This window comes from Telopea speciosissima, chromosome 3 (genome assembly GCF_018873765.1).
Source record: "Telopea speciosissima isolate NSW1024214 ecotype Mountain lineage chromosome 3, Tspe_v1, whole genome shotgun sequence".
In the NCBI taxonomy this organism is placed as follows: Eukaryota; Viridiplantae; Streptophyta; class Magnoliopsida; order Proteales; family Proteaceae; genus Telopea; species Telopea speciosissima.
In genome coordinates, this window is record NC_057918.1 from 51,657,288 (window position 1) to 51,684,930 (window position 27,643).

A 27,643-nucleotide genomic window follows, 5' to 3' on the forward strand; every position below is an offset into this window, starting at 1 on the left:
CATGACAGTTAAATTAAAAAATATATATATATAATTAAAGACTACTTAAATTGAACCATTGGTTCAAACAGTTTTGGACCAATTCAATTTATTACATGAAAATAAACAAAGTATGGAAAAATACTACCAAGCAACTAACTACTAATACCCATAGTTGTCAAGGCGTCGCCTAGGCGTCCAGGCGCCTTGGCCGACTTGGGCGCCTAATTGATGTCGCCTTACTTTTTGCCCATCTCCAGTGCCTTGGCTTGCCTACACGCCATGACAACTATGCTAATACCAAAGTTTAAAGTATCGGTCGGGTGATTTTAAGAGACGTATCGTATCGTATTGGAGATACATATCGAACAATACAAATACGCATAGAAATGGTCAAGATACACATGGAAATACACTTTTGGAACAAAAAACAATATAAATAGCAATATATAACAAGTGTCATGCATAAACACTAAAATGGAGAATAATGTATAACCAACCAAATGCATTAAATTTAAATTGTTATAAAGATGAGGTTTTTTACATGTTGTAATTGTCTATAGCCATGAAGAGTATTGGATGATGCAAAGGATGATGTTGTAGCACTCCTTGATTCGTTTTTTAGTCTAAAAGTGTGAAAAAACCAAGATTAAATGCACCAATGGAAGAACGAAGTACCTGTGTCATAACTCGCATAAAAGTGTTGGGTACATTCGTCAAACCGAAGGGAATAACCTTCCGCTCAAACAGTCCATCCTTGGTCTTGAAGACAGTCTTCCACTCGTCTCCAAATCGGATACGAATCTGATGGTAACCATTCCGAAGATCCAACTTAGAAAAGATCATACAACCGGACATGTCTAACATGTCATCAAGCCGTGGAATGGGAAATCTGTACTTGATTGTAATCTTGTTGATTTGTTCTGTTGTCCATACACATACACCAAGAACCATCTTTCTTTGGAATGAGTAAAGCTGGAACAACACAAGGACTTAGGCTCTCTTGAATGAAACCCTTCTGTAGTAGCTCTTCAACTTGCTTCTGGAGTTCAGTGTGCTCTGTAGGGCTAAGACAATACGCGGGCAGATTAGGTAGCACAAAACCAAATACCAAGTCAATGGCATGTTGAATGTCTCTCAAGGGAGGTAGCTCAGTAGGTAACTCCTCTTTACCACATCAGAAAAATTGGTCAGCAACTCCTTAATGGGCTGTGTGAGCTAGATTTCCGACTGCATAGTGACGTCTCTAGTAACCAGTGCCAAAATCAGACCTGAATTTTGGTTGGGTTTCACAAACTCTTGTGGAACGGCTAATAATTTCTTCTCATGACCTGTACCTTTCTGATTTGTGCACAATGTGTCGTTGGCGCATTCAGCAGGTAGGTTAAGAGGATGGAACATTGTATGCTGCCCTTTATGTTGTAATACACATTGGTTCTTCCTTCCACCAACCATAACATCATTATCATATAGCCATGGTCTTCCCAATAACACATTAGTCAGCCTCATGGGAATAACATCACACCAGATATCCTCTGAGTAGTGATGAAGTTGCAAAGGTACAGAGCAGCGCTGGTTTACCTCCAACTTATTGCTATTCAGTAGTGATACTTTGTAAGATTGTGGATGTTTCTCAGTCTTCTATACATGCTCTCTTCACAAAGAATTCAGATACAACATTAATACAACTGCCACTATCAACAATTACCTGTGCGTTGCGATCCTCTGAACGCATGCGACTATAGAAGATGCAAGTATGTTGCCAGTCTTCCCCTTTGGTTTCAACCACCGAAACTCTAGTAACCACATAAACCTCATAAGTATCATCATCATCATAATATCCAGCCTCAAAGTCTCCATCGTCCATGGGATAAGGATGCAAACCATCATCATCTTCGGTTATGTCTTCCTTTTCAGCAATAGCCACAACCTTCCTATGGTGAGGGCAGTCCTTGGCATAGTGCCTAATGTCTTGGCAGTGGAAACATTGGACTCTGTCAGTGATAACCATAGGTGTCTTACCCTTGTTGTCAACCCATGGAGGAACTGCAGGACATGAAGGACCAGCAGTAGAGGAACCAGTAGTAAAAGGTTTGGATGCTGGAAAATTTTTCTTGTTGTTGACGGCAAGAGTACCAAACTGTCTACCAGAAGATGTCAACAATTCCTCTACCTTTAGAGCCTTCTCAAAACAATCCCTGACATTGGCCACATCAGCAACACCAATAGCCTTGTTGATATCATGCCTCAATCCCAGTCGAAATCGAGATAACACCTTTATTCCATTCTCTTTAATGCCCATACGAGAAGAGAGTGAATCGAAGTGCTGCATATAGTCAGCCACAGACATATTCCCTTGGCGAAGGGTGTGCAGCTTGTCCTGTAACTGTGCCCTAAAGTGCCGTGGCAAATATTTCTTACTCAAATCTTCCTTCATATTAACCCAAGTATTAGGTGCAATGCCTTCATACTCCATATCCCTTTCAGTAGTTCTCCATATTCCTTTCAGCTTGTCCTATAAATGTGCCTCTGTACATGCTAGTTTCATCTTTTTGTCCTCAACCAAATCATACCAATCAAAATAATCATCTAGTGCAGCTAACCAATCATAAAATACTTGTGGATCATGTCTGCCATTGTATTCCTTCAACTCAAGCTTGGCCTTTTATGTGTCGCCATACCATCGACGAGGAGAATCATTATCAACATTAAAATAAGATCTCATATGGTCTTCAAAACTAAGTGGAGCCTCTGAAGTTCTCTGGCGTTCCTTGTAGTCTCTGTCTTCTCTGTTTCTTTCCCTTTCTTCCCTGTGCCTTCTATGAAGCCAACATTCATCAAAAAAAAAAAAACTAGAAGCCAATAACCAGGATCTGCTATGAACTGGGTAATTAGGCTATGTCAAAATAGGTGAAAATTGTGAAATTAAGGTTAGGGTTTGATGGGACCTGGATTTTGATGGTAGGGTTAGGTCAAGTGGATATAGGGGGTCTATTAGTGAAGGTTACATTAAGTTTTAATGGTTGGAAGTGTGCTGGAATGAATTGGCAGCAGGTTAGTTTTATGGTTTTGAGTTTTTGAAAAGATGATGAGGGAATCTCGGGTTTAAAGTGGTCAACTAGGGCTGGGGCTTGGATCAAGTTTCCCTTAGGGTGAGGGGAGAATTCGATCCAAATTTAGAGGGGTTTTGAAGGTTGAATTGGTCTAGATAGGATTTAGGTTATGGAAAAAAGGTTTAGAGATGGAGAGGATGCTAAGGTTTGGTGGTTTATAGGATTAGAAGAAGAAAGATTGGGGTTGGGGATGATTCAACTCACTTTAGTTGTAGAATTTCTTGGGCAGTAGCTTGAATGGTTGAAGATCCTTTAATAAAAACTCAAACTTGAACTAGAACTTGAAGAGGGCTTCAAAGAACCACCCATGCTTCACACCGCAAGGTGTCAATTGGATCAAACACCAATCCCACCAGCCTTGATCAGACACAAGACAATCTCCAATGGAGAAGACAAAGTTGCAGAGCAGCTGCAAAGAGTTTCAAAATTTTCAGAGGTAATGTGTCCCCTCCCACTAATTTTATTTCTTATATATTTCTTAAAGGGTCGTCCCTTGGTGCGATGGCAAGGTCTTGTTACAGCCAGCGCAGTGGTGCGGTTTCAAGTCCTGGGAATCAGCCTTTCCGCGAAGGGGGTAAGGCTGCCTACCATCTACCTCTCCTAGACCCTGTGAAACGCGGGACCCTTGTGCACTGGGTACGACCCTAATATAATGGCCAAAGGCCTTACTCCTAACCAGCCTAGGAGAAGGACTAATCCCCCATAGCCGAGCTCTAATTACATTACCAGTAGTCATGTGACTAACTTAAGTTGGCCACATGACACTTAAATAAATAAATTAATAAAAAGACTACTTAAATTGAACCACTGGTTCAACCAGCTTTGGACCGAACAAGTATGGAAAAATAGTACTAAGCAACTAACTACTAATACTACTACTTGGACAGCTTCTGGTTCTTCTTCGCGGATGTAGGACTTCAGTTCTGCATCAGAAGGAGAAATCGAAGAAGAAGGGGAATAAAGTGGGTTGAGCCTCTCACCCTCTCATAGCTCTCTCACATCACTGCATCCCACAGCAATCATTGCTAAACAACCAAGCTTTTCTTCATTCCTTCAATCTTGGGGAGACTGCTTGGGTCTATTACAATATATAAGACTTGTTTCCAAAATTAAAACAAGGACTGACTTGTTCCCACTCTTCCCTGGGCCTCTCACCCTCTCATAGGTCTCTCACATCACTGCATCCCACAGTAATCATTGTTAAACAACCAAGCTTTTTCTTCATTCATTCAATCTTGGGGACCCATTACAATATATAAGACTTGTTTCCAAAATTAAAACAAGGACAGTCTTGTTCCCTAATTAACTCTTCTAAGTTTTTAGACAACCATTACATGGACTGCTACTTACTAAATATGAAAGTCTAACCTGGTTGCTAAGAAACTTACACAACAGAGAAGATAACAAAATTAGAAAGTAATAAAACGGAAACTATATTGGCTACCTCCATCACCCCCACGCATAGACAAAACTGAATTTCCAATAAGGCCTACACGCAAGCTGTCTTGGACCCCACAGGATCTTTCTAGAAGCATTCCTACACATAGCAATATGGGCTGTGACACTGTTCACGTGAACAGCACCATGATCAGAGATTTTTTGTCTGCAATTTAATCTCCACAGCTGTCATGGGGCCCACTCAAGATCTGAGAATATCCCCTTCAGTTGCTGGCTCGGTACAGAAAAATATGAACCAAATATGACAGAATTTGACCCATGAGATGGGCCAAATATTGGCCTACTTGATAGCCCAATCGATGGACTTTGACTGCATCACAGGTTTGTACTATACTACCCATTTACTATTCACCCATTACGACTGGTCACCCAGATAAATTCAGCTTCTACCTTCACAAAAATCCCCATAGACAATTACCCCCATGACAGAACACCTTTACAAGCATATTCTTAACTCCAACAGCTCTAAGAATAAGCTGTCTCAAAGATAAAAAGCATTAGAATCATCATATCTTAATGTTGAAGAACTGGCATCAAGCATGAATCACGTATACCATATGGTCGTGTTGCAAAAAAATTGTCATGACACCATGGTCTTGGAGTGCTTTAGTTAGCAGGAAACTAATTGAAAAAATAAGCTTAAAGTTATTCAAACCAAGTCAAGCGCAATATATTTCCACTGCAAAAAAAAAAAAAAACAAGTAAAATGAAGATAACTTTTTGTGTCACACAATCATTTCCAACAGAGCCAACTTATATGGTTAAACAGATAACTGTTCCAGTACAGAAATTTGTTCTCATGTCAAAATAAAATCATTGTGCAAGATCTACGCATGAAATTAAAGTTTCCTCTGAAGAAACTGTATCAGAGCACAACTGGTTTCAAATGACAAACTATATCACGAAAAATTAACTACATTGTTCAAAGTTCCACCTATAAGGTGGATCATCAAATCTTTGACTCAAGATGTTCAATCCAAGTGAAGCATAAAGTAACATATGAAGATAAACTAAAAATCCTGAAACTAAGTCATTTATTGAAATACAGTAACAGAGGAGAATAAACTCAGGAAGCCTCAGTAACAGGTTGGGTTACTCCAGACTTGAGCAACAACTTACTGAGGGATTCTGGCGAACAAACTTCATATTTCACTTTCCCAGAGGGAGAGAGAAAGATCTCAGCCAGTTCAAGCTTATCTGATGTAAGACTAGTGCTGTCCATGGTCTTACTAAGTACCTTCAACGCAAGCTGAACAGCTTCTTCCCTGGTGATGTCATCCTTATAGTCCTGCTTAAGCATTGACTGGGCTGCCTGATTATTTGCCCCGATCGCAGACGCCTTCCAACCACCATAATTGCCACTTGGGTCGCTCATGTAGAGCTGAAAGCCAAAGTTCTTATCCCAACCAGCAAACAGAAACGAGACACCAAATGGACGGAGCCCACCAAACTGTGTAACCTTGCTTAGTATCACATAGAGACTGAACAAGCTGTTCTACTGGCATTGGTTCTTGGTAAGCATAAGTGTAGCGCTGGGCTTGGACTCTGGCAGTGTTAATTAAGATGTTGGCATCAGACATTATACCAGCTACAGCACAGGTCACATGGTCATCGATTTTGTACATCTTCTCGGTGGATTTCGATGCTTGGAGGAGTTTAGAAGTCACCTTCTTTTCCCCTACCAAGACAACTCCATCTGTTGATAATACTCCAATAGCAGTTCCTGCATTTCCAATCGCTTCCATGGCATATTCCACTTGGTAGAGGCGACCTTCAGGTGAGAAGATCGTCGTACGGCTATCATACCTCCGAGACATTTCTGAAATCACTCTAAAAAACAAAAAGAGGAAACCCAATATATTAGAAGAATGATTACAGTTCAGAACCCCATCAAAGGATTTATTATAAAAATTATATAACAAAACTAAACCATATCTAACAATAGAGGTACCGATTGATCCAGAAAACCAATCGAAAAAGAGGAATCAAAAACGAATCCTAGACCGATTAAACAAAGTTTTAACAAATTGAAACAGCAGAACAAAGAAGTGGAAAATATTACCTCTGCTGAAGTCAATAGCCCCTCACACTCTCCTTTGTTTCGTGATGAAAAAGATATGCGATTGCAGCACCGGCACTCTGGAAGTACAACAGCCCAAAGTCCGTTAAGTATAAAAAAGGAAAACCTTGCCCTTGCTTCAAGAAAAGCATTATTTATTTATTTATTTGGGGAGAAGAACGCTTGGGCGCGTGCAGTGCCCTGCTCCCGCACCCAGTATGCGTGACATGACCACCACATTCCATGAAAAGGGGCAATTTCCTGGAGTTGCAATGGTCATTTCGCACGTCCCTGTGTGTAGGTGCACGAGAAGCATCGCACATGACATGTAGCATTCTCTTTTCCTTTTTTTTTTTGGAGAATGTTCTTCATGGGGGCACAAACCATGCTGATGCACAATGGGGAACGAAATGATCGCCATGCTATGGGAGTTAAACGGTCCAATTTCGGTTAAATGGTTCAGTTCGGTTCAAACTGTTTAATTAAACGGTCTCAATTTATGAAACCATAACTGACCCATTTATTAAATGGTTTCACGGTTTTCGATTTTAAACGGTTTCTACTTGATTTTGGCACATTTATGTACATTTAAGAGTTTAAACGGTTCGGTTCGGTTCAAACCGTTTAACTAAATGGCATCAATTCTGAAACCATAACCGAACCATTTATTTTCATGGTTTTGGTTTATACGGTTTCGGTTTGATTTTGACACCCGCCCCCACATATGCCACAGCACGCATTCTCATTGGCTGCCACACGCGGTGGCCCCTGCACTCCTCCACAGAGAACACTTCCCCCCCCCCCTTTTTTTAGGGTAGTCGCCAAAGGAAAGATATATTTGGGATGAGTTTCTATCCAACTGCAGAGCGTACACTAGTCTCCCTGTGTCTATCTCTCCACCCACAAATAGGGGGCAGATATGTCATTTGATGTGAGGGAGGATAGAGATAGACATAGGGAGGCACTACATTATGCTATGCAGCATGGCAGCAATCTTTCCCCCTATGTTATTGTTGTGGCAAAAAATCGTTCGGCTATTCTTTCGGGAATGACCTACACAAAAGATCAAACAAACAAGGGAGAACTAGCTTCGATTGGTGGACGACTCTTCAATACCCAAGTCAGATTCCTTTGCAGCAGATAAGTTTCTTTTGGATGAATGAAAATATATTAACGAAGCAAAAAGAATCTTTCCCCTTCAAAAAACAAAAGGGGAAAGAACAAGGAAGAAACAAGAAGAAAGCTCCACAACAAACCAATGGACTAATCGTACAACCTAATAAAGCTGAAGGGAGACCATGCAAAGAGGAACAAAGGGCAACAGACCCAAACAACCAATCACATATACATAACATTGACCTTCTTCCCATTAGGATTATAGGGAGGAATGAATGAATCACCAACTCTTGGATTGATTTTCTCCATTTCTTTCATAGGCCCCTCCATCCATTGGACCCTTGCACACATGTTGATAACTACTTGGCTCTTGGGGAATCTCCACTGAACTATCCAAAGCAAGCTGCTACTGGCCATCATTCCTCTCCACAACAAGATCTCCACTAGAACTTCTAGCAACTGATCTGGTCGAGCTGATCTGGAGATGAACCGTCCTACACAGAATAGCAAACTAGGCTAAGGAGTACCGGTCTGAGCTAGTGGAGTTAGCTCCAATGCCTAAATTAGACCTCGCACAACATATAATCTCAAAGCTGAGAAATATAAGAAATGAAAAATCCCCTTTTACCTGTGCGATGCCTAGCTGTTTATAGGATTAAGATCGTAGATCATCATATGCACTTTATCGGTGCTAGACCATCGTTCTAGTTTCGAGATGCATAGGTGGAGCTTTTCTGGTGTGGACACTTGTCATAGAGAGTCATGTGGAAAGCATGACCCTAAGTCACGCAAAGTGCATGAAGTAGGTGAAGTGATTCTATCCTTAGCTTGTTTGCTGATCAATATACATAATAAGATCGGTTCAACCATGATACTACTGATCCGAGCTCCAACATTAGTTTTTCGTGGGCGGCATCCTATGCCAATCAATCTCGACTCGTGCTTTGTTATATTTTTTTCAGCCCGGTCTTGTTCGATCTTTGAAAATGCCACGTGGCCAAGTATGATTGGTTGTACAGGATTACATATATCAAATGCCCCCACTCATTCGGTTCGGTGATGAGCCGAGTGAGTAGGAATTCCATTGTTGTTCGTCTTCCCTAGCACAAACCGAACTGTTCTTCCCCTAGAGCCTTGGGAGATTGGTTATGCCAACTCTCTTGTTTGATGTCTATTATTATATTTCCAATTATGCCCTTAGGAGATTGGCTGTGCCAACCCTCTTGTTTGATGTCTATTATTAGCCACCTCGCTTGTTTGGACCCACTCAAGAGGCCCTAATCCTGTAGGACCTTCAAAGCTGTCATTTGGGGCTGGCGGCTCTTACAGCAAGATATCTGGCAGATGATGCATGAACCATCAGTACATGAGCTGTCAGATGTCGAAATGCTTCTCTGTGAAGCTAAGACCAGCTTGGATCGACCATGCCTTAGCCTAGGGCTTAGCCATTACCTATTTTAGGCTACCAAATGACTTATCTAAACCCTAAGCCCATGAACCTATGGTCTATTTGGGTTCCACCTTGACTCAAACCCATTTTGGATCTTAGGCAAGCTTCCCAACCAAACATGACCTAAGACACTTAGCTATACCCAACAAAAACCCTACCCTCACTTTATTTCTCTCATTTCACAACACTGAGGGGGGAAAACGTGGAGAGCAAGAAAGGAAGAGGGAATTAGCAAGAAGATAGAGGAGAGAGTGAAGAAGGAAGATTCCACCTCCATTGAAGACCCATTTAAGTTCACCTTACTCTCCTAGCTGGCTGCCTCCATTCCTGGATCTTGGAGCTCATGGGAATAGCTAATTGGAGCTCCATTTCAACAATAGAAATCCTTCCCTTGGCTATTATAGCGAATCCTTTGGTAAGCTCTCAAGTCTATGTGATTTCTAAGCTTATTCCTACTTGGAATGGATTGGAATCCATCCAATCTTACACCAACCCCTAGGGCTTTTCTTTCTAAATGATTTATCTCTTTAATTGGGTGCCTAGAGCATCAATTGAAACCCTAGGACAGACCATCCCCAACCCTTTGGCTTGGATGCCATAAAACCCCATTGTAGATCTTCACTCCTAGAGATTTTGGGTTAAGAATCAAATGCTAACCTATTAGATCCTATGGGATCAAACTCATTGGCTTAATGGCTACACTAGAGGCCAATGATACCCCTCACACTAACCTTGAAGGCCCCTTGACCATTGATCAAAGTTTGGGAGCAATCCATGCCAAATACTGAGTTCTCAGACTCTGGTGCACAATGCAGCAGGCGGCTGATGCATGAACCTCCAGGAAATGCAGAGCATGAGTCGCCTAGTGCAAATGCTGCTATTTTGGGATTTGAACCCCAGACCTCAGTTCACTTGTTGTACACCTATATATAGGCTAGTATATACGTATGGGAGGAGGAGCGTACACCGTGCAAGAGAGAAAGATACCTATACTTTGACTGTTAGTGGATCGAATGTTTGAACTGTTCTACAATGTGTTTCTCATTAGGCATCAAGCTAGTTGTGCATGCTGATTTTATGAGTGTTATGCATATTGATTCAACTTTATCTTGACTATTAATAGGATTAGATATAAAACATGATAAAACATGATCAGTTATGCATAATACTATATATGAGAATGAGATACGGATAGTGTAGGATACTTTACATGTGAAATTCTTTATAGTGATTGATTGATGGATTTGATTTGGGTGGTGACCGGTCGACTGTTATTTCGATATCACACCCGCTGTATTGATACTTGGTGTGGGTGTAAGCAGGAGAGACGAGAGGATAGTTGGCCTCCGATTAAGGCCCTATGGACTCGATCTCCAAGCTACACCCGCACGTGTGAGATTATATATATTATATATATATACATATGCATTCAATAGTTGTTTGCTGGTTAGGATGTAATATACCCAGTACTATAACCCTTCCGACAGGGCAGTAGGTGTCAGGTAAACCCATGGGTCCCGACCGTATTTCGAGGTAGCCCACAGAGAAGTCACCGACTGTATTTCGGTAGACGCTAGGATGGGGTTTGTATTGAGGGCTCGCGGACAACTCGATGAGTAAGTCCGGTCTCGTGGGTTTCCTTGGTAACATGGGGTCAACATGGTTGGAATACCATCCATTTCTATGGCACCGTTATTTGTCATCCGTTTATGGTACCGGTTGCTAATGATGCTGCCTGTGTTATTGTAGTACTTGACCCGACTTAGAATCTTGTTGCTAGGGGGAAATTAAACAAAAACATTCATGCATCATATGTGATGTGCATACTTTAGCATGCATTGATGGTGTACCTATTATTGTATGATTGCGATTGGTTTGATCGTTCGCTGGGCTTGTGTAAGTTCATCTCTTGGTAACCTTTGGTTTTAGGTATGGATGTAGGAACGGCGAATCCAGTGGAGTTTGACCCGGCCTATCTGGGTGGTGAGGATTATGAGGCTTGGGGTGGTCAGCCAGAGATGGAGCATGCATCTGACTACCTGTGTGATGAGTGTGCTCATGAATCATCGTAGTTCGGGCTAGGAGCCCTTTGATTGGAACTTTACTTCTTTCTTATTAGTGAACATTTTGGATTACTATAACCAAAACCTTGGAATCTTTTTTTTTCATTTCATTCCTTAGGTATTATTAACTGCTATATGTGGTATTAAACTGATGAGTTGAAAATTAGAACCGTTATCTATATAATGAAATTATCATTTAGAATTCCTATCATATTCGGATTGACTATTACATATTTATTCCACTGCAATTCTAATTTCTGTTCTTATATTTTTTAATAAGAACCCGGGTAGTGTACATAACACAGCAAAGCGTCGATCCTGTAGTTCGATGAAGAATACAGAGGTATTCCCGTCATATTTTCCTAGGTTAAGGGATGGGGGTGTGATAGGATGGTATCAGAGCCGCTTTTGCCCTACCATGTACACTACCAGATCTAATCCATCTCGATTCATTATGTGTTACGATTTGAAATATAAAATCTTGACAAACACAAATAAGAAATTAAGGTAGAGACATGTTGATGACTGAAACAAAATTGTATTAGGTAGAAGATTTCCTTACATACTTAGGTTGTCCAAGGCCGACATAACCCAGATTACATTAAAATAAAAGTAAAAGGAAAAGTACAAATGTTCCTTCTGCACTCTCTATCACCTAAAACATTGAAAGTAAACTAAACTAAACTGAAGAACATACTAAAGTAAGAAACTAAAATAGATCCTAGGACTGATCTGGTGCTATCTCTTTCCCCTTATCTTGTGCCTAAGTTGGTCTACCCTCCCAACTCTAGCTGCAGCCCTGTCCATCATCAGACAAGACTCGATGTCACCCAGTCTCTGGTCAGTGTCATCAAACCCCGCATTCACAAAAGCCACTAGATCATTGTATTGGGCCTCTAATTTCTTCTCTAAGGCAAAAAGGCTCTGCTCCAACATCTTCTCCATGGAAGAGAACCTCTGTACCATGTACCCCCAACCTGGTACACTCAACATATCTCGCACCCCCTCTGGTAGAGGAGGATCCTCATGAACCTGGGAACTAGATGCCTCAGCACCTCGGCCTGTAGTAGCGGCACTACGGCCTATAGAGGCAGCACCTCCCCGTCCACGGCCCCGTACTGATGCACGTGTAGAGGCCCAGGTAACTTTGACCTCCCTAGCAGCTGGAGGAGCCATTGCACCATCACCACCATCTCCATCAGAATCATCAAAACTATTAGAACTATCACCACCATCACCATCCCTGGCTGACCTCTCCGGTGATAACTCTACACTCCCCTCTCTCCCAATCATCTTCATCTTTGTCAGTGTAGTTTTGTTGACTGGAATCACCACCTTGGCTGGCCGAGTTGCATTCAAAGGAACATTGAACCGGCTTAGAATCTTGGTGATCAACTTGGCATATGACAAGTTTCCATCCAAAGGGTACTCACCACGGTGCCCCATAGTCCAAATAATGACATTTGGGAGGCACAGTGGTCACCCTGTGTAGAGGCAGTAGGCACAGTAGCTCTGCATATTTGAGACTTGTCAAGAGATAGAAAACAAGAGTTAGAAATTTTAACGATTCAAACCATGGGGTAGTAAAAAAAAATAGATTAAATACTTACTTGGTGCTTGTGACCACCTGAGGGAAGGTAAACTAGCTGCGCCAAACGCGCAAGGATGCGGAGTGATGGGTAGTAATCCTTGATGAGGAGTCGAGAGGTTATCTCCTCCGGGTGTAGGTTCTTGATTATGTCCATGTACTCCTCATCAATAAGGAAGGCCGAGTAATCACACCTTGGAGGTTCGTACTTGCGTGAACCTGCCATGGATATCCCCAACAACTCCCCCAACTCGGCGGTGGTGATATTGATGTCCACCCCATGACTCTGGTAGTGAGTCGATGTCCCTCTGCGCCAATGTCGTCCAACTCAAGCTTGGCATAAAAATATTAGACTAACATAGGATAGTAGTTGTCCTCTGATTCAAGAATGTTTGACCATCCGAGATGGGCAAACCTCTCCGCCACTCGGAAGGAGCGAAAATCCTCTACAATGACCCGCCTCTCGAGTATGACTGAGGCGCGTTGTAGGTCACCCCACAATTCTACATACCTGGGCTCATGGAACAAACACTCGTCGAATTCCATGGCTAATCTACACAAGTAAAAAGGGGCACAAGAGTAAGTAAACCCTGATTAGAACAATATATATATAAATTCATTAACATCAATACACAAACACCTTGTGTGCATTCTACATTATAAATAAAATAGCAAACCAATTGCAGTAAAATCTAATAAAATTAAAAACCCTAAAACAAAGCAACATGTGAAGTATATAAAAGAATTCGATGCAAACCCGGAAGAAAAACCCCACATTCATGGACATTACAAAAAATCTCATGTTTGGGCAAAAATACAATACTACCGATTAAGCAAAAATTTTGTTTCGAAGCAAATAGGCTTGAAACCGGAAATTTATACTAATAAGTGTGTGTTTTGGTGTGTGCTTGATGTTTAAACCCTAAATTAATCGATGCATCATGAGTTTTGCCCTAGGCTATGCAACAAAATTCGATTTTGGGCAAATCTCCCCAAAAAACCTAAAATAGAGCTACTGAGATCATGTCGAATCATGAAACCGTCACCGATGGTAACCTATCTGGTTCAAATATGGTTGCATTCACGGAGTAATCAAATAGAAACATTGTTAAACACTAAACAATACAAGAAATTTCAGGTAAAACACCCTAAACCCTAGCCTAGAATTGGTTAGAGAAGAAGATCGAGAGTTGAGAATGGAGTTTGGAGAAGATGAACTTACCATGCTTGATGCTTGGAGGATGATGGATGGTGACTCAAAGCCTTGAGAGTGGAGTTTGGAGCCCTCTTGGTCGCCCTAGTGCTATGTTATGGTGGATGGTGCAATATATATATATATATATACATATGCATTCAATAGTTGTTTGCTGGTTAGGATGTAACATACCTAGTACTACGACCCTTCCGACAAGGGTGTAGGTGTCGGGCAAACCCATGGGTCCCAATCGTATTTTGGGGTAGCCCACCGAGAAGTCACCGACTGTATTACAATAGACGCCAGGACGGGGTTTGTATTGGGGCTCGCGGACAACTTGGTGAGTGAGTCCGGCCTTGAGGGTTTTCTTGGTAATATGGGATCGACATGGTTAGAATACCATCCGTTTCTATGGCACTATTATTTGTCATCTGTTTATGGTACCGGTTGTCGACGATGCTGCCTGTGTTATTATAGTGCTTGACCCGACTTAGAATCTTGTTGCTAGGGAAAATTGAACAAAAACATTCATGCATCATATGTGATGTGTATACTGTACTTATTATTGTATGATTGTGATTGGTTTGATCGCTCGCCGGCTTGTGTAAGCTCATCCCTCGGGAACCTTTGTTTTTAGACATGGATGCAGGGACGGTGGACCCAGTGGAGTTGGACCCGGCCCATCTGGGTGGTAAGGATTATGAGGCTTGGGGTGGTCAACCAGAGATGGAGCATACATTTGACTACTTGTGTGATGAGTGTGCTCATGAAGCTCCGTAGTTCGGGCTAGGAGCCCTTTGATTGGAACTTTGCTTCTTTCTTATTGGTTAACATTTTGGATTACTGTAACCATAACCTTAGAATCTTATTTCATTTTCTTCCTTAGGTATTATTAATTGCTATCTGTGATATTAAACTGATCAGTTGGAAACTGGAACCGTTATCCATATAATGAAATTATCATTTAGAATTCCTATCATATTTGGATTAACTATTACATATTTATTCCGCTGCAACTCTGATTGTTGTTCTTATATTTTTGAATAAGAACCCAGGTAGTATACATGTCACAGCAAAGCATCGATCCTGTAGTTCGGTGTGGAATACAGGGGTATTCCCGTCACATTTCCCTAAGATGAGGGATGGTGGTATGACAAAAGTTTTCATTTTGTTGATCTCATTATTATCATTCCAGGTGACCACAATGTCATTCACATAGATTATGAGAATGGTTATTTTTTCACCATTCCTTTTTATAAACAGGGTATGATCAGCATTACTCTGCGTATGACCCACAGAAACCATAGCCTTGTAAAACCATCCAAACCATGCACGGGGTGACTGCTTCAGGCCATATAAAGCATGCTTCAATTTATACACTTTAATGCTGGTTTTATCACATGAGAAACCCGGTGGAATATCCATTTACACTTCCTCCTCAAGCTCTCCATGGAGGAAGGCATTCTTCACATCTAACTGCTGCAATTCCCATCCCAGATTTATTGCACAAGATAGTAGTACTTTGACAGTGTTCAGCTTTGCAACTGGTGCAAAGGTCTCCTGATAGTCGATCCCATAAGTCTCAATAAATCCCTTTACCACCAATCGTGTTTTGTATCGATCCACAGTGTCATCTACCTTCTGTTTCACTACAAACACCCACTTACATCAAACTGGTTTCTTTCTTGGAGGAAGAACCACAAGCTCCCATGTATCATTCTTTTGTAAGGCTTTCATTTCTTCTATCATTGTTGCCTTCCACTTTTCATTTGTAAAAGCTTCCTGCCAATCTTGGAGAATACGAACAGAAGAAAGAAAAGAGACAAATGTACAGAAGGATGGAAAAAGGGAATCATAAGAGACTACATGAGAATAGGATGCCGACTACAAGCCCGAATACCTTTGCGATGAGTAATAGGTAAGTCAGGAGAAGAAGGACAAGAGATGTTACCTGGAGAACGATCTGGTTCTAGAGCCGGCAACTGGATTGGTACTGGTGCTGCAGTGGATGGTAGTTGCCTATTTTTGGAATGTCCCTTGTGGTAGGTTTTGAAATTAGAATCATTAATTTTCTTCTGAAATTCCCTAATGGTTTGTTGGACTGAAGTCAACTCCCTCTAAAGGGGATTTTCAGCAATAAGATTTTCAGCATCATCTAAGTTCTCCCCATGGGGAAAATCCTCTTTGTCTTCAATATTCGGTTGATTCTGTACAGGAATCTCAACCAACACATCTTCCCTAAAAGTCTCCCCCTGAAGAGGTGTAGACGGATAATAGGAGAGAGCTTTATGAAAGATAACATCCATACTGACAAAGGTACTACGGGTGGGGTGGTGGTAACATTTATAACCCTTTTGGGATGGAGAATATCCCAAGAAAATACAATGGACACCACGGGGTTCAAGTTTTCCTGGGGATCTGGTATGCCTAGTATAACAGACATAACCAGAAACCTTAGGTGGAACGACAAAGGAGGAATATCCCTGTAATAAAATAGCAGGGGTTTGTGAGTCAAGGACTAGGGTAGGCAGCCTATTAATGAGATAGGCTGTAGTAAGGATAACATCTCCCCAATATTGGAAGGAATAGAATGGGGAAACATAATAGCCCGAGACACCACAAGGAGGTGGCAATTTTTCCTTTCAGCCACACCAGTTTGGGTTGGGGTATCGACACAACTGGTTTAATGGAGGATTCCATGGGCAGCAAGATAGTGTTGGAACCGACCATCCATATATTCTTTGCCATTGTCACTCCACAATATCTTGAGAGTGACATTGTATTGGGTCTGAGCCATCTTATGAAAAATTTGAAAACAGGAGAAGACATCACTTTTGTTATGTATTAAATAAACCCATGTACTCCGAGAATAATAATCAATAAAAGAAACAAACCAACGATGGCCTTTGAGGGAAGGTTTTCAGCTAGGTTCCAAAACATCAGAATGAACAAGATTAAAAGGAGAAGCATTTCTTTTATTAGAAATAGAATAAGTGGAACAATATTGTTTGGCCAAAACATAGGCCTCACAAAAAAATTCGTCCTTATTTCACTCTTTAACTAAAATTGGAAATAAAAAAAACAATATGCCTAAAGGGGGATGACCTAGTCTTTTATGCCATTGTTGAAGTTCAGAAGAGACTAATGAGCTTTGATAAAGAGGAGAAGGAAGTGGTGGTGGTGAAGTAGGACTCCCGTTATCAAGCAGGTACAATCCATCATACATCTTACCACATCTAATTGTCGCCCTCGTTGCCAGATCCTGAAAAGCATAATGTGAAAGGAAAAAAGTTACTTTGCAATTTAAATCATGGGTAAGACTACTGATGGAAAGAAAATTAGTGATAAATTTAGGGATAAATTTAGGGATATATAAAACATATGATAAATTTAGAGAAAGAGAGCAACTGATAGATCCTTTCCCAGAGACAGAAGAGAGAGAACCATCAGCCACTCGGACTTTATCTTTACCAGAAGTAAGAGAATAACAATGAAATAGGCTGGAGGATCCAGTCATATGATCAGGCACCGGAGTCTATGATCCAGGGAGAGACTACCGATGCACAATGACCAGCAAAAGAAATACCTGAGTGGGCTAAATTTGAACCTAGAGGATTGGAAGAACTGGCAGGAGTCGATGTAGTAGAAGTAGTGAAAGCCTGTAACATACGACGGAAAGCCTGATGTTCATCCTTGGATAGTCCAATGTCAGTAGGAGGAGTAGTAGTGACAGCCTCAGTAGGATTAGCTTTGTTTTTCGATTTCTGGGCCGCACGCTTAGCTTCAAAGTTGGCTAGTTTTCCATGTATCTTCCAAAATGTGACCTTAGTGTGCCACAACTTACTGCAATGATCACGTTTGACTGCTGCCTTTTTAGACTCAGCATTTCCAGCAATAGGAGGAGTAGAACCAGTCCCAATGTGTAGAGCTGATCGATCCGGAGGTGTAGTATTAAGCATAGTTGCACGTCGTCAATCTTCAATATGAATCAATGCATAGGACTGTTCCAATGTAGGGAAGGGATCCTTGCTGAGAATCTGAACCCTAATTGGATCGTATTCAACATTAAGGCTAGCCAAAAAATCATAATCCTAATTTTATCGACATGCTTCTTGTATGCAGCAATGTCATTGGCAGTAGTGGGCTGATAATCAAAGTAATGATCAAGTTCTTGCCAGCACTTCGAAGTTCAGCATAGTATTGAGAGATAGTCAACTCATTTTGTTTAGTGTCATGAATTTTTTTTCTTAACTCATATATCTGAGCATCATTCCCAACCTCGGAATAGGTATCATTTGCGGCCTTCCATATCTGGGCAGCAGTGTCAAGGAGAAGATAATCGAGTGCAACGGAAGAATGCATAGAATGCATAAGATAGGACATTACCATAGAGTCATTAGATAACCACCGAGTCAAGGCAGGTCCTTCTTCAACAGGTTTGGGAAGGCTGCCTGTAAGGTTTCTTGTATAGCCACGGCCAGAAATAGTAAAGTAGGTAGACCTTGACCACATCAAATAATTAGTCCCATCTAGTTTAGTGGGAGAAGCAAAAGGAAGGTACTCTGGACGACCAGATCCATCTGAGTTAGCTGAAGTAAGATCAGACATGATATGGAAAGTGAAGAAGACACAGGTTTTGAAATTCCCACAAATTGAACCGTCAGAATAGGCTCAAACTTGGATCGAATTCTATGCAGGTAGTATGGAATAAGTCTTAAAAAAATCAGCAACTTCTGATGAGTAAATAAAAAATCCAAGCAGGGCAGTTGTCAAAATCGAGCAGAGAACTAGGTTTTGAATTTCCAAAACCATTAGACTAGGCTGAAACTGAGGTCGAGGTTCCCTCTTGTAGTAGAGAACAAGTCCTCAAAATATGAGCTGATTCTGATGAGCCAATAAGAAGCCCTAATTTCAACAAATTGGGCCAAAAAACTGTTTGGAGAGAAATCGCAAAGCTGAATTTGTCTTTGACTTGATCCAATACTGCAGTCTTCAAACAGGAAGGGGTGTGTACCAAGAATAGCAAGAACCAATCTCCAGAAAAAAAATAGAAATCGATCTTCAACTTTTAGGGGAAGAACACAATCTCCAATGGTGGAGGGAATTTGCCGACAGTAGGTCACACCTGTAATCTTCAGTCTTCAATGAGGTGAAGTTGAGGGCAGCATCTAAATCTCCATTAGATCACCTCATAGATGTTGCCCTGAGTGAAAGAGAGGAGCCGAGAGTGGTGGAGAAGGGAGAAAACAGAAACCGTGGGAGGGGGGGAAGAAGAAAAAAAGAAAAAAACTTTGAGAACTCCTTCCTAAATCAAATTTTGCTTTGATACCATGTTAGAAGCCCTATAGAACTGAATGCTTGAGTGATCAATATGAATCACCAAGCCCCTTTATTTATATTCAACGAGTTACAATAATCCTACTAGGAATAGGAAAGTCTACTAGGAATAAGAAAGCTTTTCTAATCCTACTAGGAATAGGAAAACAACCCTTGCCAATTCAGACTAGGATACCTAAATAAGAATCAGCTAAGGGAGAACAAACATAAACACAAAAAAGGAGAAGTATGCCCCTATCAAGTAGAACTAATTATTCTAGCACTCTACAACACCTCTGTTCTATGATAGGACCCAAGAGACAAAAGAATCTGAAATTCGTATTCATTAATGACAGATACAAAGAGAGCGGAGCCACTACAGAAGTTCTCACCACTGTGGGGTCTAAAGAGGACCATAATGCAAGCAACCTTACAACCCCCTCCCCCCCCCCTCCCCCTCTCTCTCTCTCTCTCTTCACAGAGAAACTGTTTCCTGACTCAAACCTGTTTCCTTACTCAAACCCGTGACCACTAAGTGCCAATGAAACCTTACCGTAATATGAACAAAATTTTAATTGATAACTAAGAAATGATATTGTCACATCTGTTTTTAATATTTCAACTTGAAAATTCTGTTTTTTATGAATAAAATAAATCTCTTGACAGAAATGAGAAACCAAAAAGCCCAACAACTGGTTTTTAGGTACAAGAAACTGCAGTACTTGTTACAACAATGCCTTTCTCTATGGCTTTTTAGCCAGTACTAAATCCTTCCACTACAACTACAAGAGAAGAGACTGCTTATCATAAAATGAAATTTTCTTACAAAAGTTTAGAATTATGGAACTCCAGTGTTTCAAAAGAATACATGATACATACATACTGTGTATAATGAAATCCAAACAGACAGACAGACATGCAGCTTCAAGGGCAAAATGGCAATTCCATTCACTCCCATGGTGTAGTATTGCATCATCATTGTTACCATTATTGGAGCTTTCTTTCCTTTAAAGCAATCAAAAAGTCCCAATGCACTGCAGTCACAAATGCTTTAGCTTACACAAGACTTTCGAGAGACAGGTTAGAACTGATCATTGACAACCTCATGGCTTCCATGGCGCCGGAGGTGGGGGAGGAGTCGGAAACATTGGAGGAACTGCTGAAAAAATTGTGTTCTTGTCAATCCCAGGCTTCTCACCTGACAAAGCCACCAGAGCAGCAACTAAACCAGCATTGCCGGCAAGAGTTGGCTCTGTATAATTATAGTTAGTACGGACATCCTGGAACCCATCATGCTTGTCAGGGCCAGCAACCATAGCTCCAACAATTGTATTTGGATTTGGCTTCTTACTGTCCCTCCATTTCCATCCTCCCTTGCAATTATACTTTACCCTGTTCTTAGGGATTGATGCACCTCTGTGGTGTACATGTTTAGGATAGTGGCTACCAAAGCCCACAAGATAGCTCATTTTCCGAGGATTTTTGCCAAGGATGTAATCGATCTGCCAGAAACCAGATTTTTCAGCTTCAGTTAACAACTCAACAATCTTCTACACAGTAATTATGTCCTTATTTACAAAGAGAAAACGGATACAAACCTGGGTCTTTGCGAACTCGCGTAGAACATCAGTTGAGAAGAAATTAGGTCCACAATACCATCCTGGTGTATCTGCAGCTTCAAGATAATCACTGTACAAAGTAGCTAAGAATGCTGCATTTACCACATACTGCAGAGGCTGAGGCCTTCCATGGTTTAATTGTATCAAACCTCCTGCAAGATGACCAAGAAATAAGGGGAGAGAGAACGACTGTTCGTTAGATTCCAAAGTTACATTAGAAAAGGTACCAACACATGGTCAATGAGGTGGGGAAGTGCAAACCTTTCGTTCGATTGAAGCTGGTGAAAACTGGTAAATATGAGCACATGATTATGCTAGTCTGGTTGTGGTATGTCCTTAGCATTTCTTCATATGGATACCCAGGACTCAAGAACAGCCTCAACCTACTCAGAAGCACCTGAAAACCAGTTTTGAAAAGATGAGCATAGTTCAACACGAAGATTAGTCATGTAGGAGTTGCAGAATGCTTAAATTTAACATCATCTCCTCTCATTCAAGTTTCAAGAATAGTTGTAAAAAATTTCAAAGGAATGTCAAGAAGTTCATTCAAGAAGTGAAAGAATTCTTTCCAGGCAAAGAACATTCAAAAACCTAACACATAAGTGGAACTTCACAACAATATTCAAACACATTAGGCACCATAGTTGTCACTGCGTCTAGGCAACCCAAGGCATTGGAGGGAGCCTGGACGTCAAGGCGACACCTTGACAACTATGCAAGGCACAAACATTCAAAACTCACAAAGTTAAGAAGTCATTTTCCAAAAATTGTTATAAAAAAACACTATACATGTATGAAATGCAAACTAATCCATCACTTCCATCCACAGAAACAGATTCCTTACATGAATTAAAAGTTTCAACACTAAAATTAAATCCATGTTAACATTTTTTTATATTTGAAATGCTGATCAAATCATAAACTTCGATTCCCACTTCAAATGACATTAGGTAGAACTATGTCTAGGAGCTTGCTGAGAGATTTTTAACTCATTCTAGTAGACTTAGCTTGTCCAAGCTTAGAGTATTTACTCTGGCTATTTTCAGATATATCAAACAGAAAAATCAAATCAATATAGACTGGTCAATCTTCCCATAATATCATAAACTTTCAGATTGACTAAGCAACTCACAAATGCCAATAAATAACTGAAATCCATATCATAGAACATTTAGTACTACACTTGTTTGTGTTGCTCCTTCAGTGTGGCTAAATAGAAGTGCATGTTTGATGGATATGGGAGTAAAGAGAATTGCTCAAAACCGGAACCTAAGCAGAAGTAAAGGAATAAGATTGATTGGGCTGTACAAGGGCCACAAATATTAGAATTCATGTGCTTTGTCTGTAAGAAAAGGTTTGGAAACTACCATGTCATAGAATAATAATACTACTCCAGTCTGCTCAATTGCCAGGCCAAGTTTAGCTTGAGCTCAAGGGAGCCAAATCCATTCTGAGAATCCCATGAGAATTCAAGAAAGTTGTGCAAGAGATATAACATAGACTTATTAACTGCAAATCCAGTCTAACTGAAGTACAGGCATTTAAAGCATGTCAACCTACCCACTCATGCTCATACTAAACCAGATGGGTAACAGATAAAGATGGACAAACAAAATAACATGAGACAAAGTGTCTCCGTTCACTTACTTGAGCACCAGCAAGCTTGTTGTCCCAGCTGAACACACCATAATCTGGGCCTCCCCAGAAAGCACCAGCATGTTTGGCTATGCCTGTTGTTGTAGCCAGTTGAAGGTAGGAAGAATTTCCAGTAGCATAATACAACCATGCTCCACCCCACACATATTCATCATAGTAATTAGTGGAATTGTAGAAATGTGAAGGATCTGACCCTCCTGGACTGTATCTACCTCGTTGATCCCTTGAAAACTTAAACAGTGTTTTGGCACCATGGACAAGCTTCTGTGAGTAGGTCTTGCTGTCTTTGAATACAATGGATGCAGCAGCTAAAGCAGCAGCCATCTCAGCAGCAAGATCTGAACAACTATGGCATTCATATACAGTTCGAGGGTAATCAATGTCCTCAGGGCGCTCCCAACAATAGTGATCGTTAGGACTAGTGTTCCCTCCAGAAGTATCACCCACGCCAATCTGAGAAGTTCTCATTGTCAGTGCTATGAAACAAATGGCTTCAAATTCGAAATGTACCAGGAAAACATAACCATACAAAAAACCATGATTTTATAAAAAACTACATCACTATATGGATACATCAAGAGATGTGAAGTGATTCTAAATCAGCAGCATGAGAAAGGACAAAACTTTACTGCCTCAATCAATAAAAGGATCAGGGAGTTTCTAATTTACCTGTGCAGCAATCCTGTCAATGGAGTCAGCAGAAGAATTGAATGTCTTGAGGAGGAAATCAGTTCCCCACTTGATAATCTCTTTGATGTGGTTGAGCTCCCCGGCAGCTTCATATTTTGCACTATATTCAATAACACTCCAACTCAACATGGTCAAGCTGAAAGATTGAGGGAAGTTGAACTTGATAGCATCTCCGGCATCATAAAATCCACCAACTAAATTTCTATGAATGGCAGGGTCAGAAAGACCATCTTTCATACAGGAATTTCCTCTCCATGAAACGTTATTATGCTTCGGCAGCGGCCCAGCTACAATTTTTAAGATAAAATGGTAATGAAAAACAACCTACACATCAGATTCTAATCTTACACACACACACACACACCCTTCAAGTGAATATGAAGAAATATAAATAAAAGATCTCTCTCTCTCTCTCTCTCTGATATGTGTATGTAAAGTGTAGATTAAATAAGATACCAGGCAAAAAAGCAGCTGTCTGCTGCGTGTTTGATGCGTACATTAAAAAAGAAGCAAATTTCTAGGGAAAAATGAGAAATTGTATATCAACGACAAGCTAAAATGAAGAAACCAGATCTGGGTTGTTCTGAGACAATGAGATCCAGATCTCAAATGGGCACTCGCAGAACTACTTAATTATGGCAGTATCAGAACTATAAAAAGGAGCATGTTACTTACATCGCTGGGCATTGAAGAACATCAGAGCCTTGTGCAAGGCGAGAGTGTAATTATCAGGAGGAGGGTGTGGCTTGTGATGGTGAGGCACAGTCTTGATGATGAGGATGATTAATCCAGCGAGAAATCCAGCAGCGAGAATGGTTCCCACAGTCCAAACAAAGATCTTTCGGCTCACGATGATGCAACCTAGATCCACATACTTCTTCTTCTTCTTCTGTTCACTTGGACCCAATAACCAGCTCTGTTGGGTTTCATCGAGAGCTCGTGAAGATAGAGCTGCACGATCGAAATCCTGCAAGTTCCGGCTCCGATCATCGTCAGTAGCTGAATCTGCTGCATTTATCTCCAGTGGTCCTCCCCATGGATCACGCCCAAACATACTCATCTCTCTCTCTCTCTCTCTCTCTCTCTGTTTTCTCTACTACTTCTGAGGATCGATCAAGAAAAAAAAGGGGGAGAAGAGGATGAAGAAGAGCTCTGTTTTCTCTTCTACTGCAGAGGATCGATCAAGAAGAAAAAGGGGAGAAGAGGGTGAAGAAGGGGAGTGCAAGTAAAGCAAGCATTAATCGCTCTCTCTCTCTCTCTCTCTCTCTCTCTCACTCACTTTCCTTTCTATGCGAGTGTGGCTGTGTGGTTTGTATATTATTTTGGATGGTGAGTGGTGTCTCTGATTTTTTATTTTTTTTAACAAGTTTAGTTACTGATATTGACTTCTCACTCACCAAACAATGTCCTTGCACCTCTCAACCCTTTTCCTTTGTTCTCAATTTTCATATCGTCCTGTTTACCAGAAAAAAAGCAATTTTCATATCTTCTCACCTACTGGCCGGTTGGCCCACCTTTCACATAATTATTCCTTCTTTCCATCTGCTCGAACGGATTGACTCGGAAGGAACAACCTGGATCATCCATCCAATCCGTTGGGACGGGTATTCCTGAACGAGTTTGGCTGTAATTCCTAATCCATTGGGAGTAGGGATGTAAATGAATAGCAGAAATTCATTTCTGTATTCGTGTTCGTATCTGTTTAATATTATCCAAATTCATTTAAAAGCTAAACGGATATGGATACGGAGAGACTATAGCTATCCGAAAAGCTATATTTATATATAAACAGACAAGATATCCAATCCGTATCGGTGTCTGTATCCATTTAGTACTATTCAAATCCATCCGAAAGGTAATCAGATACGGATGCGGATATAGCACTATCTGAGCCGAATCCAATCCGTTTACATCCCTAACTGGGAGTTGAGATGGCAGCACAAAAGAGTTTCACCTATTGACCCCTTCACCAAAGAAAACCAAACCGATTTTTTGGTTCAACGTGTGCTCCCAATGCAATGTTCATGTTAAATTGGATTTGCTATTAGTGGTGAAGAGCCACTGAGCCAATTCAAGTCATTCCATGTTAGAGTTCATTTAGGTTAAGGGATTAACTTCAATTCAAAGCATTACCTGTTGTTTCTTGGTTACATTACCATATAAATATCTTTCTATATATCAAGGACTTTTACGAATGTGTATTGGATACTGTATTGGTCTATATTGATCTGGATTGATTGATGATATTAATTTTATTTAAAAATTAATTTTTTTTCTTTTATTATCATATGAGATAAAAATTATGATGATCAAATGATTGACTTATATGTCTATCTTTATTTTCAAATTCAACTTTTTTTGAATTTTTTTTGGACATCCAAACGTAACCTTAAATGTAGGCTTACACTTAAATCGTTTGGTTCGCTTTTGTCCTTAATGTCGGCAAGAGAATCAATCCCAATAACGAGTTCATCCAGTCATTAATTAACTCGTCCAAAATAGCGTCATTAACTCAACCTTTCTCCACCTTATAATTTTGGATCTTTCTTGAAGACAGCTGGATAGGTTCGAGCACTTCCCATATTTTAACTTCAAAAACAAGCTGGTGAGAGACAGCTGTCCGTAGAAGACCATGATTGAATTTCAAGGTCTTCGGCGCTTCTTCGTTCTTAGCTCAGCAAATTAAGTTATTAAGAAAACAAGGAAAATTTTAAATAGTATCTATTAGTCGTTACGATATTGATTTTAAAAATGTGCCACAAATAATGCAAGTGTAGAGCTAAGAAAGAGCCTAAGAGTGTCGGTGGATAAATATTATCTATTTGATTAACATATATTGATTTTAAAAATGTTCTATTATAATGTGAGTGTAAAAGAGTGTCGGCGTACTCTCTGCTTCATGAAGATACCATAAAATGTTTCGGGGAAAATTACATTGCCACCCCCTAAGATTTATATTAAATACAAAATGATCCTTTGTATTTTTAAATTATATAGTCATACCCCTTGAGGTTTGGTTAATTATTACAGTCAGCTCCACTCTATTATATCATTTCCGTTAAGTGGTACGGTATTGGTAAATTCATGACTTAAAATGACTAATGTATCCCTATTTGGGTTTGAGCTTACCACCCTTCCCACCCCCTTCGCCTGCCCTGTTACTCAAATCAGAAGATGGCGATTTCTTCCTTTGCAACTTCAAGGGTTTATGGTTCTAAAGATGGCGATCTTCTGAGGCAGTGTTCAACGCCATCTCCTGCCTGCTACACGAACAGAGAAGTGTGATGACCGTACCGGCGATATCTACTGAAACCATCACTGAGAACTGCAATGTGGGATCTGCTGAGACCATCACCGAGATCTGTGACGAACGGCGACGACCTACGACGTCCTTCTCCTTCTTCTTCTACGTTCTCTTTCTGCACTTCCCCTATCCTATCTCTCTCTCACACACACAGTGACGTCGGTTCTGATTTTCCTATATTACAGGTTTCGTGCTTAATCCTCTGCGTAGCTGGACGGGTGGGTCTGAACTACATCGTAGAACTTCCTGTAGGTATGTCTCTTCCCCGTTCTCTCTCTCTCACACTGAATCTTTGATTACTGTTGTCGAATTGCTTCCTCACCGGATTTGTCTCCAATTTCTGTTAACGACATGGATTTGGGCCGGGATTTGGTATGTCTCCCATTTCTGTTAAATCTATTTGGGGGTTTTATGTGGTGGTGCGATTTTCCTCTTCATTTCACTCTGGGTTTCTTGCAGCCGTTGATGGTATCAACAAAGTCATGACTGAAGAGCTATTGAACCTTTCTTAGCAACAACTGGTTGGTAGCCAGATAGTCATTTGGGCTTGCTGTGGAGGTTACATTGATAAAGTATATGAGTACATCATGAATAATAAGACAACTACAATGTAGAACGATCCCCTGGAAACCTGAATTTAATACTTCTTTTTTTTCTAAATTCTATAAGATTCTCAGTTGCAGTATATGTGTGGATGCGGTGGTTGGTTTTTGAAGTTCTGTCTGGGTGAAAATGCGCAGGAAATGCTCACATTGTGGGAACATGGCCATAATTCAAGGACTTGCACCATTTAGAGAGGAAGTGTTGTTGATGGTTCAAGAAGATTTGTGTCTTTTGTGGGAGTAGAAGACACAAACCCAATAATTCACCCATTTCAACAATCTTCCGTGGAAAGTGTTTCACGCTTATATTTCCTATCTAGTGGCATTTCAACGAGAGTAGGGAAAAAAATCCGAGAGAGAATAGAGGGAGAAGAGTTGAGGGAGAGAAGACATAGATGTATAAATGAATACCTATGCGGTGGACTTGCAGGTCAA

General features: G+C 40.7%; 2 protein-coding genes and 1 long non-coding RNA gene across 3 annotated transcripts; 1 reads left to right on the top strand and 2 right to left on the bottom strand.

The window, feature by feature from the left end:
• Nucleotides 1-5,381: 5,381 nt before the first annotated feature.
• On the bottom strand, nt 5,382-6,692 carry LOC122657112 (proteasome subunit alpha type-4-like). Its single transcript, XM_043851891.1, is given in 3 exon segments — nt 5,382-6,004; nt 6,006-6,380; nt 6,613-6,692. Coding segments are annotated over 2 exon segments (750 nt in total). The 5' UTR covers nt 6,368-6,380; nt 6,613-6,692; the 3' UTR covers nt 5,382-5,616.
• Nucleotides 6,693-7,481: 789 nt separating this feature from the next.
• On the top strand, nt 7,482-27,408 carry LOC122654009. The gene is made up of 3 exons (XR_006331868.1): nt 7,482-7,495; nt 26,506-26,513; nt 27,290-27,408. It is a non-coding gene; the product is annotated as an uncharacterized LOC122654009 (long non-coding RNA).
• Nucleotides 20,142-24,437, bottom strand: LOC122654008 (endoglucanase 9-like). Its single transcript, XM_043847982.1, has 6 exons — nt 23,978-24,437; nt 23,282-23,589; nt 22,604-23,065; nt 21,218-21,353; nt 20,936-21,108; nt 20,142-20,839 (listed from the first exon to the last, which is right to left on the bottom strand). Exons 1-6 carry the CDS (start codon nt 24,360-24,362, stop codon nt 20,441-20,443), a joined length of 1,863 nt encoding a protein of 620 aa, XP_043703917.1. The 5' UTR covers nt 24,363-24,437; the 3' UTR covers nt 20,142-20,440.
• Nucleotides 27,409-27,643: the final 235 nt, after the last annotated feature.